This window comes from Trachemys scripta, chromosome 8 (assembly GCF_013100865.1).
Source record: "Trachemys scripta elegans isolate TJP31775 chromosome 8, CAS_Tse_1.0, whole genome shotgun sequence".
In the NCBI taxonomy this organism is placed as follows: domain Eukaryota; kingdom Metazoa; phylum Chordata; order Testudines; family Emydidae; genus Trachemys; species Trachemys scripta.
In genome coordinates, this window is record NC_048305.1 from 73239198 (window position 1) to 73257306 (window position 18109).

The following is an 18109-nucleotide window of genomic DNA, read 5'->3' on the forward strand; positions in this document are numbered from 1 at the left end:
GAGCCAGGAGGTCCTGCGCATAGCGATACCTGCGGCCAGGGTTCTTGCGGCCGAGTCCGCTATGTCCAGGGAGGCCTGTAAGGAGGTCCGAGCCACCTTCTTACCCTCCTCAACCATGGCTCCAAACTCTTCCCTGGACTCTTGGGGAATCAACTCCTTAAACTTCCCCATAGAGTTCCAGGAGTTGAAATTGTAGCGGCTCAGTAGCGCCTGTTGATTCGCCGCTCTAAGTTGTAGCCCTCCAGCTGAGTAAACCTTACGGCCAAACAGATCAAGCCGCTTAGCCTCTTTTGATTTTGGCGCTGCAGCCTGCTGGCCGTGGCGCTCTCGTGCATTCACTGATTCCACCACCAGTGAACACGGTTGGGGGTGGGTGTACAAGTACCCATAGTCCTTAGATGGGACAAAGTATTTCCTTTCCACCCCTCTCGCTGTGGGTGGAATGGAGGCAGGAGTTTGCCATATCGTATCCGCATTCGTTTGGATCGTGCGGATCAAGGGTAACGCCACCCTCGATGGGGCATCCGATCCAAGGATATTCACGATCGGGTCGTGCACCTCCACTATCTCCTCCGCCTGCAGGTCCATATTACGGGCCATCCTACGCAGGAGATCCTGGTGAGCCCGAAGATCTATCGGAGGGGGACCCGTGCATGAAGTGCCTGCCACTGCCTCGTCCGGAGAGGAGGAGGAGGATGCCTCCGGTGGTACTGGATCCAAGGGGGGGTCCCGGTCCCCCTGCTCTTGGGTCGGAGCGTCACCTGCACTTGGGTCCATGGTGTCGGGTGGTGTAGACACAGAAGCCTCCACGCCTCCAGGCGGAGGCCGAGAGATGGTGGATTCTGGGGCCCTTCTGACCGAGTGACCCGAGCGAGAGGTCGATGGTAATGAAGCCCCTTGCTCCTGGTGGTACGCCCACGGGGTCCAAAACGACCAGTGAGATGGTCCATGAGAGTGGTCCTCTGCCCTCTCCTGCCAATGGCCCAAGTCTCGTTCCTCGGCCTGCCCCTGAGGGGGGTATGCCGATCTCGACAGGTCCTCCGAGGAGCGAGACACCGATCTTGACGGCCATGGCGGTGCCGCGAAAGATGAAACGATCCCCGTGGTCTGCGGTGCCGCACGGTGCCGGTCCGGAGATGATCTATCTCTGTGCGGTGCCGGCGATCGGTGCCGGGACCGCGACCGGTGCCGATGACCTCGTCGGTGCCGGGAGTCAGATCTGGACCTCGACGAGGACCTAGAGTATGCTCGGTGCCGGGAGCGGCCCCTCGACGTCGAGCGTCGACCGTAGCGGTGCCGAGAACTACGTCTCGACTTTGACCGGTGCCGACGATCATATCGGTGCCGAGACGTAGAGCGGTGCCGCGAAGAAGATCTTGGCCGCGAGTACGACCGGTGCCGAGACGATATTCGGTGCCGGGACTGCGAGCGGCGTGGGGACCTGCTTCGGGACCTGGATCGGCGCCGAGGTTCCAGCCCTTGTGATGGAGGGCGCATCAAGGCAGGTTTCCCTCTTGACTGTACCGGGCGAGTCAACGGTGCAGTCGGTGCCGGTGGTTGAGGCGGTGCGGGCTCCGTGAGAGCTATTAAGTCTCTCGCCGCCGCGAAGGTCTCTGGAGTCGACGGGAGACACTGTATCACCGCCGGCCTCGGTGGAGACGCTATTTGCACCGGACTCGACGGCCTCGGCGCCGGAGTCGACGGTGCTGGAGGCGCTTGCTTCCGTTGCTCCACCGGCGGACGCGGCTCTACCCCCGGCACTGGGGGAGCCGGCGTCTTCGGCACGGATGTTCCCGTCTTATGGGCTTTTTTATGCCCTGGGGATAATGACCGGCGCCGAGGCACTTGCTGCGCTTGCGGTGCCGACGAGGTCCGGTGCCAGGGAGGCTTGTCTGACGCCACTCGCGTGGTCATCATAGCCGGTGCCGCCGGGGCACTGCGCACCGAGGTGCTAGGTGCCGGAGTCTGGCCCGTAGAAGGAGTGTCCGGGCTGAGTGCCGCCTCCATTAGGAGTTGCCTGAGCCGAAAGTCCCGCTCCTTCTTGGTTCTTGGTTTGAAGGCCTTACAGATCTTGCATTTATCTGTTTGGTGGGACTCTCCCAGGCACTTCAAACAGGAGTCGTGCGGGTCGCTCGTGGGCATAGGCTTAGCGCAGGAGGCGCACTGCTTGAAGCCGGGAGCGTTGGGCATGAGCCCGGGCCCGCGGCCGGGGGAGAAAGGGGGAGACGACCCCCTTAACCCCCTGAACTACAATAACAACTATAACAACTTTTTAACTATAAACACTAGAACTACAACTATAACTATAACTTCGAATGACTAAGTAAGCTAGGGAGAGTGGAGGACAGCTATGCCGCGCTCCACAGTTCCAACGACCGTCAGGGGCGGTAAGAAGGAACTGAGGGGGCGCCGGGTCGGCTGGGGTATATATTCAGCGCCATGAAGGCGCCACTCTAGGGGGCTCCACAGCCGACCCGCCGGTGTTGCTAGGGTAAAAATCTTCCGACGATCGTGCACGCGGCGCGCGCACACCTAATGGAATGGATATGAGCAAGCACTCGAAGAAGAACTTTCTTATGGCAACTTAATTTAACGTTGCTGTGAAAAACTGAGATGTAATTGAAGATTTAATCTGAAAATTAAATTTAAAAAATTAGACATCTCCTTGCTATGTTGTGATACAAATGACCCACTGTAACAAACATTTTCTCTTTCTTCCTCCTACAGTGAATGCCCTGCAGTTCCCTTACCCATATTTGCTCAGCCTCCATTACCTAGGTCTATAGCAACTTCTGTGTAGTTTTGGCAAGGTTTATGCCCTGGAAGAATACCTATCTATTAAAAAAACTTTACTTTCACCTATTGTTTCTCTTGAGGAGTTACAATTTACCATCTCAATCTTAACTATAATTCTCTTGTACATATGCACAAATATAACAGTTGATATTAGTTCATCGGTTAAAATCTGATAATTACAACTGGTGAACTCAAATAACCTCAATTTCTTCTAATTGACCTCCTCACACAGAAAGGACAAAAGAGTCAAATTTGGGATTTTTTCCCCCTGTATTCAGCAGTCTGAATAAATCAAGATTCACATTTTCAGCTGAATGGAAACATAAAAATTAATTTTGTCAGGCACTACATTACAAACATCTGTATTATACTGGATGCGTAATTAAATGATCCTGTTAAGACTGTAAATTAAATATTCCAGCATATTTCTTAATATGGATAATTAATTTTAATAGGTCTGATAAAGAGCCTGAAACTGGGAATAGGATCTCTCCCACATACAAATAGGTTCCCAGAATGAGGCAACTGTGGAGATAAGTTATTATATTAATACTGCACACGGAAGTCTTCAAAAGATATCCTGAAGAGTTAGCTATTCTTTAGATGAAAACTGAATTTTTTACTGTTTGACATTAAGATATAGAAAAAAGTCACTAGTGAAAATGCATTAAGCATAACTAAAATAACTGACCATGATTAATACTATAACATTTATTACAAGTTTTCAATCTGAAACCAAACAATGCAAATATCTAATAGTTAAATAAAATTAGTGTGACCTACTATACATTGGGGGAGCGTCTTGTTAACCCCCACATTCCCCATCTGTATATAACTGTGATATTGCATATAAAGCATGTCATGTGAGATATCAGGAGAAAGGTTAGAATAGTGTCTTTCAGCAGATCATATCTAAATATGTGTATTGCCAATGCTTTTGAAATTATAAAAATTGTGTTGTATGGTTTTCACTAAAATATGCTGTGGGATTGGGAGGCACCCAGATTGACAAGGAAGGTAACCAACAGCAAGGTAGGTGCTGTTGAACAGACATCACCAGCCATTGTCCAGCAAGGGAGCTACAATGCAATGACTCTCCTGCATGAGGCCACACCAGGAGAATTGCTCAACCTTGCCTAGAGACTCAGCAATGCCCATGAGACATGCCTGTACTTGTGTTCTACAAGCACATGGACTAAGGGTATAAAACAGAAGACAGTGGCCACATGCTTGGCCTCCCCTGCCCCCACCTATGCTGCAAGCAACAAGGACACTGAGAAGACTTAAGACTCCAACAGAGGAGACTGGCCCAGGTTTCAAGGGTGAAATCTGTGTACTATGAACTACAATATCCAGTGGGGTGAGAAAAACTGCTTATTCTAGATGTTGCCCAATCTAATAGAATTGAGAGTTTAGACTGCGTGCTTATATATTTTATTTTATTTTGGTAACTAACTCTGACTTTTTGTCTCTCACTTAAAATCTATCGTTTGTAGTCAATAAGCTTATTTTACTGTTTATCTTTACCAGTGAGTTTGCCTGAAGTGTGTGGCAAATGTTCTCAGGTTTGCAAAGGCTGGTATATATATCCACTTTCCACTGATGAAGTGGTGAACCAATTAATAAATTTGTACTGCTCATCTTGAGCAATGCAAGAGGATATATTCCCGAGGCAGTGCTAGGAGCTGGGGGGATTTGGCTGGTGCCTTTCTCTGTGTGATTCATGAGTGGCTTAGGGAGGATTCATGTAACCTAGCTGGGGTTGGGGGGCTCTACATGCAGTTGTGCTGAGTGATCATAGCGTCTGGAGGGGCTTGCTGCTTGTCACTAGCAAGGCATTGAGACACAGCCCAGACTCGAAAGAGTTAAGGGGGCACAGCAGTCCCACGGTCCCTGGGTGCACCTCGGGGATCCTGTCATAATTAGTTTGTATCTAGAAGAGATACATGGACCTGACGTTTTAAGTGTCACATCCAAGACACTTATCATACTTAGAGCAATGTTTCCCAACTGGTGTGCTGAGGCACACTGGTGTGCCGTCACATCCGAACAGATGTTCTGCGGAATTTTTTGAAAAACTGCAAGTGAGAACAAAGGGGGGGGGGGAGGGGAAGCTGCCTCACTGCCCCAGCTCCTCCAGGGGCAGAGCAATCAGAGCTCAATCTCCCTCTCTTCCCCCCTCCCCTCCTGTGTGAGCAACAGGTCGCCTCCTCTGCCCCTCCCCTATCCACTGTCAGCCGCCAGCCAGAATGAGGATGAGCCCCTGGAGCTCAAGGTGTGCAATGGCAGAGAAAAGGTTGGGAACCACTGACTTAGAGGAAACGGAAAAGGAGCTGAGACTGCAAGTTTAAATTTCAAAAAGAAATAATTTTTGATTGCTAACTTGAGCTAGTGAACAGATTTACTTTTAACTTTCCTGAAAATTCTATCTTAAGTCTAGGAAGGGGTGTTAACACCAAGCTCAGTAGTGAAATACCGAACATACAAGAAAATGGATTTATCCTCCTCTACCATTTCAAATCTCATTGCAGACTTCATTATGGAGTCACTACAGTCACCTCTTTAATGTACACACACACTTTTTAGAGCAACTTGGCATTTCAGGTTGCCACGTTTTGGGGAAAACGTTAGGGACACTTAGTCATGGTCACACAAACACTTCATGTAAATCAGTCCATTAAATAATGTGTATATTTACCAATATTGTGCATATAACTATAAATTTCACCTTAAAAAATGTATATAGATTTAGCACTGCTACAAGTTTCCAGCCCTGGTAAATGAAGTTCTCCGCTTATCTATAGCGCAGTGGCAGGGTAAGCGTCTCATATACATTGCCCTGCTAACATGCCTCAATCTGATCTGGAGCTACTTTCTTTACAGGTAAATAGCTGCCCCTGCAGTTCCTGGCTTATCTGAATCTGTCAGTAAAAAGCACGATGTTGAGTTTATGATTTAGGAGTTGGAACACAGAGTCACACAACATCCATTATACATTAACTTTCAGTCCCTACAGAGCCATGCTGGATTCAAACTGGTGATCTTCACAGACCATTAGCAATATGTCAAGGCATCCACTTGTAATCACAACAGAGCTATATAACTACTGTATCAACAACTGGGAATTTTGTTTAAAAAGACTATTTTTTACAGTTATAGTTTTACCTTTCACCCAGATTTTTGAATAAAAGATGCTGTCTAAAGTTAAACTGCCAGCAGCAACTGTGAAATAAGGAAGGTCCAGTATGTCTGAAGAATAATTTTAATTCTAACTTTTAAGATCAGCTTTGCACTGGAGTTATTTTTGAAAATTTCAAGCTACTTTATGAGACTTTTAAGCTACCTTTTTGTTTTGTAGAATGACTGTCTGCCCATTTATTTCCAAAATAAAATAAACTAATTGTGGGACTTTCCAAGCAACATTTACTGTAATGGGAAAGCTCTTCATTTGCATAAAGTTGACCCAATCAATCCTCACTGGGTGATGTCAGTGAATTCAGAGTGACAGTGCCACATTCTGACTTGCCAAAGAACTTCTAAGGATAGGTTTCTGTGAGGAGGAGCCAGCCAGGCTGTCATCTTTAAGACCTGGAAGAAAAGGAGACTATATTGCTTCTGGCTATATGATGCCAGTCCATGCTGGCCAAGAAGACCTATGTTTTCTACATTCCCTGCCTGGCAACCAACCAAGGGGCAGGAGTCCAATAACTTGTAAAAATCTAAGACTTGATAGCCACGAGGAATCAGCTTCTAATATTTCCCATCAACATTAACAAGCTGTGTTGAAAATGTTACCAGCTAATCATTATTAGCTTTCTGAAGATGCATGAAACCATAACAATGTAAATCATCTTCTATAAGTTTCACACATGTTTTGATTTTATTTTTTCCAGCAGGACAACACTCCTAGGTGGTCTGGTGTTCTCTCCTTATTAGGCACAGTTAAGTAAGAGTGAGTGTGATTATTTGTAAACCCACACAGGGGCAACTCCTAAAGTCAGCCACAGAAACAAAAATTAAATTAATTACCTTTTCTAATTAAAAAAAACAAAAAAAAACTAATCTCATGTAAATTTTATGGATTAAGATTATGTGCTTAAATCCTGATGAACTGTTCTCTTTACCTTAATTGTTTTATGTTTAACATGGAAGTGAATTGATCTTCATGGTGTGAGTCTTTTGACAAACATAAAATCATATACAATGGGACTGAGAGTGGAAATGCCCTCCTATTTTGTGACTGACAGCTAAACAAAGACTGCCATTTTACAAGATTAAAAGAGTTACAAGCAATTGTTATCCTATTTGGCACTGTTTAATTAGATTAACAGATAATTAGATTTATTTGATTTGTTTAATATTACATAATTGTGATTATTCATTTTAGTTCATTAATAAACTATATATGATAGGAAAATTGTGTCTGAGCAATTTACCAGATGTCGAGATAACAAGAACAGAAAAATCCAAGGCACAGATAATCCACCTAGTTGTGATGCACAGAACCTATCCTTCTACTGTTTCCAAATAAATGCTAATCAGAGGGGATCCCCTGGATATATTTCAAACACAAAATATGTTAAGAATATTAAGATTGCAAAGTCAGGCACTCAAAGATGGGAAATGCCAAAATTAAGGTTACCTATGTAACCTTAATTCTGCTCTCTTGAGAATATGCATTATGATAGTATGCAATCAAATAATCAGAGACTATTTTTCCCAGCATGTATCACAAACAGGGTTTGACGCCACACCTTCAGATTCATAGGATAAATTTCTACCAATTGCTCTAAAGAAATATCTGGCAGTGGGTTTGTAGACCAGCTACTAGAAGACATAGATGGCCAGCAATTTATACAACTGTTTAGACAGGAGTGGAATGTTGGGTATATCAGAATTCCTGGCTCAAGGAGGTAAATGTCTACCAGTTAAGCCAAACACATAGATTTTACACACACATTGACATAAAAGCTGTAAGTCTATATTTTTATCTATATTTTGTGTAGTACTTAGCGGGTAGGGATTTTGGTAGTGAGTAACAATGGGTATGTTAATGTTATAGTGAATTGGAAATTGATCCTCTGAATATGATATAGTACTATTAATATAGGAATTTTGAACTTTAAATATATTTGTACAATGTTATGGATCAAAATTAAGGTTGGGTGCACAATATAAGTTAGGTGGGATAAAGATGAGTTAACTAAAGTAGTAAATCCCTTAACTATTCATTTCCAGATTTACTGTTTAGGATTTTGTCTTCTGCAGTTATATAAGATTTCATAAACAAAAAGTTACAATTCTTGATGTTTTAGCTAGATTCCATTGAAAACACACTTTCAAGCATAAAGCTTATTTTTAAACCATTTTTGCTTGTGAGCTTAATGTATGCACATATATGCACAAGCACATCTGTATGATAATCAAACATCAATTTACATTACTACATAATGATAAACTGGCCAATATATCACCAAAACGTAGGATGGGTAGTAATTTTTTTAAACTTCCAGCAGATACTATTAAAAATTACTATTTGTGAACTTAGTTACTCAAGTACCTGTATTTATAACATTTTATTGTTAACCACTGTCAGTTTAGCTATGGCTTTATAAAAACAGGACATATAAATTCATTCATCAATTTATAACCATGCACCATTAGCACTGTTAAACCGTATTTTAAGATATACATGATCATTTGTATGTCACATTGCTAAATGTTTTGTGACTGCAATTAAATATCTATCAAAGCATATCTCTTAATGAGACAGAGTTAAAAGTTACCACAGACACTGGATTATTAATTCCCCAAATTTTAGTGGGTTTAATGGAGCAGCAGCAGTACTGCTACAGTTGAAGTTGGATAACTGTTTCCATTCTGACAGGTTTCAGAGTAGTAGCCGTGTTAGTCTGTATCCACAAAAAGGAGTACTTGTGGCACCTTAGAGACTAACAAATTTATTTGAGCATAAACTATCGTGGGCTATAGGCCACTTCATCGGATGCATAGAATGGAACATATAGTGAGGGGATATATATACACATACTGAGAACATGAAAAGGTGGGAGTTGTCCTACCAACTTTAAGAGGCTAATTAATTGAGAGAAAAAACTTTTGTAGTGATAATCAAGATAGCCCATTACAGACAGTTTGACAAGAGGTGTGAGAATACTTAACATGGGGAAATAGATTAAATGTGTGTAATGGCTCAGTCATTCCCAGTCTCTATTTAAGCCTAAATTGATGGTGTCTAATTTGCATATTACTTCAAGTTCAGCAGTTTCTCCTTGGAGTCTGTTTTTGTTTTGTTTTGTTTTCCATTCTAATCCCTTGTTTCCAGTCACTCAACTTTCAGGAACTTTAACCCCATCAGGCTGAAATGTTCCATTCTTTGTGTCTGCCGACCTTTTTTTTTTTTTTTTTCGGAGAGAAGAGAGAGAGAGAGAGAAAAAGAGAGAGAATATTTTGCAGATTTCAGGAAATACAGTTTGGCTGTTTCCAAGTACAAGGAACTAGAAAACAGACATACTTTTCCATACATAAAAATATTCCTGCAATTTTTATTGAGCAGTCCTACAGTTGAAAGGAATAAAGTTTCAGAAGATTAAATTTGGCACAGAAATAGCACACCAGAGAGGAGATGCATGTTTCCTTGTTCTATAGAAAATAAATGTTTTTTATAGTTAAACCTTAGAATGAGTAAGAGCAATTTTTTTTCACCGTATGCAAAGTACATAGTTAAGAAAGTATTTATTGGGCATGCAACATTTGCCTTCTTAGTTGACTAGTGAAAAGCACAGGGAAGCATATTGTTAGAGACACCAGTTTAAGACCAGTTAGCGCAGGACTTATGACCTAGACGACATTGGTGCCCTGCAGAATACCCAGAATTGAGGTAAAATTCTAATATTCCTTGTTTCCATTCTGGTCCATTTCATAGAGTATCAGAGTCCCATTTAACATCTCTTTGCTTGGAATACTTTTCAGTGAGTCAGTATCTGCCATACATCAATATAAAAGGGATGAATTCATAAACACTGGAAGGAGGGCTCATGCTCTCCAAAGACTTCTGACCCTAACTAGTTTAAAATAGGAAACAAGAATGGAATTTTACATCAGCTTCAGAATTGATGAAGGACAACATTTATTCCAATAGTTTTTATCTGTGATTTTGACGGTGCAGCTCTCAGCTGTAGGTGTAAATGATGTCATCAACTATTGCTAGAAAAACTCTGAGCCCTGACCTTTAATCTTAAGCAAAGACAAAACTGCTTTCCAGAATACGTAGTAGTTGTTAGTTCTTGTCTTCACCTTTAAAACAATCTATTCTCAAATGTTATTTATGGACTTTTCATGCAAAGGATTCACAAATCACTCGTAAAAACTAATTCTGATATAGATACATATAGCTTAAGTGAAATACAAACACTTCTGGGGTTGACGATTGCACCCTAACACCACATAGCTTTGAGGAAATGCAAGGGTGCAGAAGTAGGTATAAAAGTATGGATACCAGAAATAACATGGAATAAAGAGATCTGGACCTCTGGACAATTGAGGATGTTTGATTTGAAGTCTATTTTGGTAAAGGTCTGTGTACTATGGAAGCCAAGTTCTCCAAATCCTCTTGTATGTTCTGGTTGCAGAATGTTTACCACTGTTTAACAGAGTTGTTTCCGGCTCCGTTCTCTTAGATTCTAAACTATTAGTTTCAACCTGCCAAGGTCAGAATGAAATGTTGAAGTTTTTCCACAAACATGTCTTCATGATCGTGGGTGACGATGGCCTGTAAGACCAATAACGATGCAATAAGAATTACAGATTCTTTACCTCGTTTTATTTTGCAAGTCACCCAGACAATATGAAAAAAATGGGAGAAAAGTTTGATATACAGAAATCCTTAAAGGAAAGAGAAGGTGTCTATCTTTCATATCATTCACCGTCTATTTGAAGAGAATTATGATTGGAATTTTCAAAAGAGACCAGGGGGATTTGATGCTCAAGTCTCACTGAATTAAATGGGAGCTGGATGCCTAATTCCCTTGGGTTCCTTTGAAAATCCCAATCTAAAAACTTAGACAAGTTTAAGTGAAAAAAAATCTGATCTCTTGCTTCTTGTTGTGCAATTATTTATTATTTTTACAAAAATGTTTTTAAGTGCTTTACAAGGTATAGGTCGAAAGGGGAAAGAAAGGAGAGAGAAAGCTTTAAAAAACAACAAAAAAAGTCTTCATTATGAATCACTGTTGGGGTAGAACTAATGGTAGGTGGACTCTGGGCTGCGTGAAGGTAAGTTGCTTTCAGGTGCATTTTCACCAACAGGTCACATCCTGGTTACAGAAATGTAAATTGCTCTCTTCCTTCTCTTCTTCTACGAAGACATCAGCTTGGACAGTATAATGGAATCTGATGACAGAAGTGACAAGGTCATAAATACACCTTGTTTCCCAGGAATAGTAGAAAATGAAGACCAGGACAAATCAGAAAGAGAAGTTCTTGAGAACTACACAGTGCAAAAGAGGGAGGGAGAGCCATTTCTTGAGTGTGTTATGGAGTAGCTACTGTTCCAAATCATGCTTCCTTTACAAATAGAGTGATCAAGGATTATATCCTCTCTTTATAAGGGCTTCACAGTCATGCTGCTTTGAGTGTGATAGCAGAACTCTGATTCATGTCAATACTATTACATATATATAAATTCAATGGCAGAGAGGCCAGAAGAAAGATTAGAGGTGAACCTAATCTATAGGTCTATTGACCTATAATACATTTTTAAATGACATTTCGAACCCATATGCCTTATGACCTGGTCAAGAATTTGAATAAGAAAAATGCTTGGTTTCCATTTTAGGCTTAATTACGCCTTAGTTGATCATTTACATTATGAGTGGTTGAAGAAGAATCTGTACTGACCTCTCGCTTGCAAAACTGAAAAAATATTCCCTGGCTCTGGATACAGCTGGAAGGATTGTCCATTAGATCTCACCAGACAAGATGTGGGAGTTAGTCAATATTTTCTATTCAGAGGCTTATGTCTCATAAGAGAGATGGACTGAGGAAACAGGTTATGTTTTGATGAATTCCTGAAAGTTTTCTCCAAGATATTTTCAAGACTACCCATTGAAAATGACATAATTATATTACTGCATTCAGGAGCATCTTTGTTAGGGATTCTTATATTTCTTTTAGAGTTTCCTCCTCTTTTTCCAATATTTACTATTACCATTAGAATGGGCAACGGATCTGGGCATCATAGAAGAACTCAGGTTAAGATTATTTAGTTCATTGAAACTTGTGGCTAGTTTGGCTGTAAAATAAAAGTATGGGCTAAGATTTTTCAAAAGTGACAGTGATTCTGAATAGCTACCTTGAGACACCTTGAAAGGCTCTGATTTTCTCAAAGTACCAAACCCCATTTCTCTGAAAATTGAGCTCTATTAGGTGTTTTAAGTTGGATACTCAAATCACATTTTAAAATCTTGACCATAGTTTTTTTTAAGCCCAATAGTATGGTAAATGAATATTTTTTCAACAAAAATCTTGAGTTCATTTGTTCCATTTGAGTACAGTGAAGTCTTTCACAATCAACTGGTGGCCCTTGTAAGAGCCTGGGGGAAAGGATCAATTTGAGAAGAAAGTAACATTTCCATTTTGCAATCAATTTAAACTAATTCAGTTCTCTCAAATTTGTGTTTTAATATTGGCTCATTTGAAAAGTGACATTAACTGTAATGTAGCAGTAAAACTTGACTGTAATATAGCTTTTTTGTTTAGAATCTTCTTTGATTAAATAAGATGGATTTAGTCCTGATGCACAGAAAGTTTGGGAGCAGGGGAGAAGGAATCATAGTTTTTTCCCAGAAGATGGAAAAGACTGTAAAGAAAAGATGGCAAGTCAGGACACTTTCTAACTCAAGCATACTATTATTGTGTCCAAGGATACCTAGAAATGAAATAGGGATATCCTCCAGAAGCAAAAAGGAAACTAGGAGAGCTGGGTAAAGCACTGGTGTTCAGAAACCTTCCTTTAATCTAAAAATAATTTATAGGCTCTCTGTAGTGGTTTTAAAGCTATGCCACAGTCATTAGCACTCAGGGAGGAAAGTGCTACCTTTTACTGCAGGATTACTGCTGATACGGTCCACTGGTAATAGGAGCTACTAGACCAAGCTGCTGCACCGCTGTGGAGAATTCACCTACCACAGTGAAGTGGTGAGCTAAGTCTTCTGATTACAACTATTTAGATCACCCACTAACAGACTAGAGGTATGAACTAAACCACTCTGCCACCAGAAAGAAAGACCTAAGTGGTAGGTGTGCCAAAACAGCAGGCTGAGCAAAGCTCCTTTGACAGATAAACTCTGAAATAGTTGTAAGGAAGTTATAAAAGAAAGGGGAACAAGTTTCAATTACTGAAAAGCCAATTTATTTGGAGTCCCCAGCAGTTTGACAAAGGAACACTAACACACGCTGCATTGAAGTGCTGCTGTGAGCCTAAAGCTGCTTCCATACTAAGGCAGTGAACTAGGATCAGAATCTAGTGCTGTGGCAGTTTAGCTGAGGAGTTATTAGAATTTTAATTATTCATAAAGTTACTCCACTACTGTGAAATGAGCAGGCTACTCCGGCAGGGATGCCCAGACATGTGGATGCCTACACATGACAAAGTTAAATTCCTACAGCAGTTCCTGTTAGCCATTATTTGCTCTGTATCACTACTTAATTTGAAGAGAATTGTATAACTCATTCCATATTAAAAAGAGTAATTTCTTTCATGTCCCACCCAGTTCCCCAGCCTTAAGAATTGTTTCATCATCCGTAAATTTCCATTAACTTAATTGGTTTACTCGTTCAAATATTTTTTGAGTCTTTCAATGTAGATACAGGGTTGTTAAAGTCTGGTGCATGCCAACAATTTATTCTTGTACAATAGGATGGAATCTACTTTTACTCTTTTAATTTTACTATTTTCCCCTTGTAAACAGGAAAAGATTCTGAGATATGTTAGATTTCTCCTTTGAAACACTTACCAGTAACTACCATGCTGCTCATGTTAGAGTTCGGACTATTGAGTACACTGCCTGAAAGAAGTTCGTCAGATCCTCTCTAAAAAGAAAGAGACAATAAGAGTTTTTTTCCCCTCTATTTTTGTCATCTTTAATGTTGATATTAAAAATATCAGTTTGACAGGGCAAACCCCTTCAGAGAGCTTTAAATGAACATTACATAAGATTTGGCAGATTCTCCCTTTTCAAAAAAGTGACAGTAAATAAAAAAAATAAAATCTAGACAATACAGTATATTTACATAGCATCTCTCAATTCAAATAATTCCATACACACAATCACTTCATCCACAGCTGAAATGCAACCTGCTGGGACCACAAGAGCTGTCCAACAGTACACGCCTTACGAAATATTTTAGAATAGGAAGTTAATATTTTATCCACTGAAACTAAATGGGGAATTCAGGCAAATACTGAAATTAGAATTTGACCAAAGTGCTAGGGCTAGCACTCCTATTAGAAAAAGTTCAAAGCAGACTGTTGTGTTTTGCACTTCTTTATAATACACCTCTACCCCGATAGAACGCGATCCGATATAACACGAATTCTGATATAACACGGTAAAGCAGTGCTGGGGGGGGGGAAGGGCTGTGTAGATGACAGCAAGTTCGATATAACGCGGTTTCACCTATAACGCAGTAAGATTTTTTGGCTCCCAAGGACAGTGTTACATCGAGGTAGAGGTGTGTATATAAAGGAACGCTGAAAACAATTTTTTTTTTGTTGGAGGATGGATTTTTTTTCGGTTTAAGCGTCATAAAAATATGAAGAACATCACGTCTATTCTTTCTGAGTCTTCTTTTTGGATGATTTCAATGTGGAATGCAGATATCAGAGGAGATTTGGTGTTGAATCCTTTTCCCCAAAGTGTTTGAGTTAAATAGGTATAAAAAGTAAGTCTGAAGCAATCTAAATACTTAAAAAAATATACTTCCCCTCTCAGTGATCAGGTTTCATTTCCTTCCAGGATAGAAAAAAACATCCAGATGCCCAATGTAAAACCTGTAGGATTTTTTGTTTGTGTATTTTTTTAAATCTTTTAGGCCTTCCTCATAAGTCAAAATGAATTAAAACGGGCATAAACCTCCCCTCCTTTGCATGTCATCATTAATAGGCTACTGGATTTTTTTATGTCCAAAAGAGGTTAGGACCTCAGTTTTGTGTCTTAATTCAAAGGTATCTCCAATAGCACCAATGCCCTCAGCACTAACCCTGGCCATTGGGTCATTACTGAAAAGGATGAGTGCCAGTTACTGAATCACCAAATATTACTTTGCATGGAATCTGTTTCCATTCTGAGTACTGACCACAAACTGCTTTACTTACAAAGTCTTTATAATAATCAAGATGTTTCAGACTGTACTGTCCTTGAGGCAGGTATTATCTATCTCTGTTTGAAAAGCATCATGTATATTTTGGATAGTTCTTCATTCTAAATAATAAATACATACTAAACTAATCTGAGGATATCACAATACTAAGTGATATGCTTATACCAGGATGCATATAATCAAGCCCAAACTGTAATATTAGTGTATATATTCTATATACACACACGCATAGGAATATGAAGAGGAATATTAGAATATATAACACATTCTGAAGTATCCCATATCTAAAATCCACAACATACTAGACAACACACCAAGCCGTTACAGTCACTAAGCTTATTCAGTTTTGAGCACTAGTTCTCAAAAGTTATTTAAACAGACTATTCCTGAATAATTTTAGGTTTCAAAGTAGCAACCACGTTAGTCTGTATCCGCAAAAAGAACAGGAGTACTTGTGGCACCTTAGAGACTAACACATTTATTTTGTTAGTCTCTAAGGTGCCACAAGTACTCCTGTTCTTTTTTTGAATTATTTTAGTTTGCCTCACACCCTTGTTGATTCTAGATTTTGCTCTACACATTTTGGGGTTCAAATGAGCAACATGATTTGACTTTAAATTTAATAAAAGAAAACAGCAATGAGTCTTGTCAGAGAAAACCATTTTTAATTAGATCAAAAGAATGAACTTAAAACAGACAAAATTGAAAGCCAATTCAGAGAAGCTATGGAACCTTTCCATTATTCACTCTATGTGACTATTCTCAAGTACAAAGATGACTGAAATGTAGCAGATAGAAGGTACTCATTGAAATGTTCTCTCTCTTTGAAGATCTAAATTTCTTCCCCAATATTTGCTAAGGAGAGGATATCATAGTTTGACATCAAAATTATGGAAGTAAAATTATGGAAGACAAGATGGTTGAATATAAAAAAATACCTGCACTTCTGTGCAGTCAGCCCACCAATATATTTCCACTGAGGGATATTTTACCTCTGTTTGCAATGGACAAAAATAACTAGTGATGGCAGCTATAATAATAATAAAAAAAAGTTATTTTTACTACTAATTAAACCGATTATAGATGGTTGTTTAAAAAAACCCCACTATGGTATAAGCTTTTGTGGACTACAGTCCACGAAAGCTTATGCTCTAATAAATTTGTTAGTCTCTAAGGTGCCACAAGTACTCCTGTTCTTCTTTTTGCGGATACAGACTAACATGGCTGCTACTCTGAAACCTCCCACTATGGTAGTTTCTCAAAAAAAAACAAACTGTAATATATTACTACTGCATATTTAAGATTTCAGTTTGCTTGTAAGACACAGCCCTTCCCCTACATCCAAAGAGAATTCCCATGCTGCTCACTGTACTGACCTGGATATATTCAGATTCTGTTTTCATTGCTTCATTTGAGGGCAATTACCTGCTCATTCTTATGTCTGAACATAGATGACTCACAGGCCAAATTTCTATGAGTGCTGGATCTAGGCACATGCAATTTTGAGTCTAGAAGGCTTTCAAGTCCCTTGCTTCTCATGATTTTTTCTTTTTGATTTGGAAAGATGGATGCTATTTCAGTCTTGGCAAAGCAACAACTCTTAAAATCATGGAATCCTGATCTGTCTTAAGTAAAAGCCAGAACACTAACCCTACGAAGGGAAGACTCAAACTACTCGATGAACTACTAGTTTACAACTTAAACATGGAGGGTATTAGATCCAGCCTCTTAAATAATCCTGACTCATGCCTGCAAATTCTGTTTTCTCCTTCCTATCTCATCCTGTCCCCCGCAACGCAGTCTTTCACCAGAATTGTGAAGAAAAATATTTAAAGTGTGGTTCTACCCAGAAAAGCAGATGTGTAAAAGTGACATTGTGAGATTCCTCATGCAGGACCAAATTTTCAAAAAGAGATTCAACTGTCAACTTAAGCCTTCAATATGTGACTCCTAAAGGCAATTTACAAACTTCAGAAGCATAAATTGCTTCATGTACTGTAAATCTGAAATATAAAAATTAAAAGAAGTGGAATGTAGGGAATGTTTAACTGTGTAATACCACTGCACAACAAATACAATCAAATCTTTTAGTTCTTTCCTAAATTACAGGACAAAACTATAGAAAAGGAGGACGAAAGTGCAGTGACTAGCCAGTGTATAGATCTTTGCTTTAAATGTTGCAACCAATTTAGTATCCATATTATAATTCGTTTCAAAATGGTTTGTCCCAACACGTATTACTTTGAAAATGTATCTAATCTGAATGCCACAGGTTATGTTATACACCTTCCTAGTTTTACAGGCAATTACAGTCATCAAAATCCCCTGAAGTCTAACCATGAAACCATTCAGGCTGGCAAAAAAAAAAAAAAATCTATTGTCAACTAATTTTCCCACATCTCCAGAATAATATATTTTAACTATAGTAGAAATCTCTTTCCACATTTAAGAAGCAAAGAATAGAAATAAGAAGCCAATTCGCAAACATTTTTAAAATCTATTACTGCACTTAAAACTTGGCAGCTACCAAGTTTTATTAATTGCCTCGTGAGGACCTGTCAAAAAAATTCTAAAAGTCTAAAAATATACACCCAAAAGTGTCTGCCCAATTTTTTATTAACGCTTAAGTAGAGAAAAATGTTTCGGAAGTCAATTCTTACACCTAACGTAACAGATTTGTTTAGGTTGAAGAAGGCTTAATAAAAGCATCACTCAAATTTGCAGTCTCCTCTGACCATGGAAATAAACAAAACACGAAGTAAATGGTGTTACTAAAAACAGTCAACAAATGAACAAAACTATCCCTCTATTTCAAACATAGTAGTAAGAGTCAGCACTATCATCTACTCTACTGTGATACAATTAATATCTAAACATTTTTTAATTACAATCTGGTGAAGGGGATATAATAATT

The 18109-nt window shown here is 39.8% G+C and overlaps 1 protein-coding gene across 5 annotated transcripts in view; it reads right to left on the reverse strand.

The window, feature by feature from the left end:
• The window catches only part of PTBP2 (polypyrimidine tract binding protein 2), an 85571-nt gene that overhangs the window by 50569 nt on the left and 16893 nt on the right, over positions 1–18109 (reverse strand). For 4 of the 5 annotated variants that reach the window (XM_034780124.1, XM_034780123.1, XM_034780122.1 and 1 more), the window contains exon 3: positions 13830–13905. The exons of the other annotated variant lie outside the window; for it this stretch is intronic. In XM_034780124.1, the coding sequence (XP_034636015.1) occupies positions 13830–13905 (76 nt within the window). The remainder of the gene's footprint in view (positions 1–13829; positions 13906–18109) is intronic. 5 annotated transcript variants of the gene reach the window in all.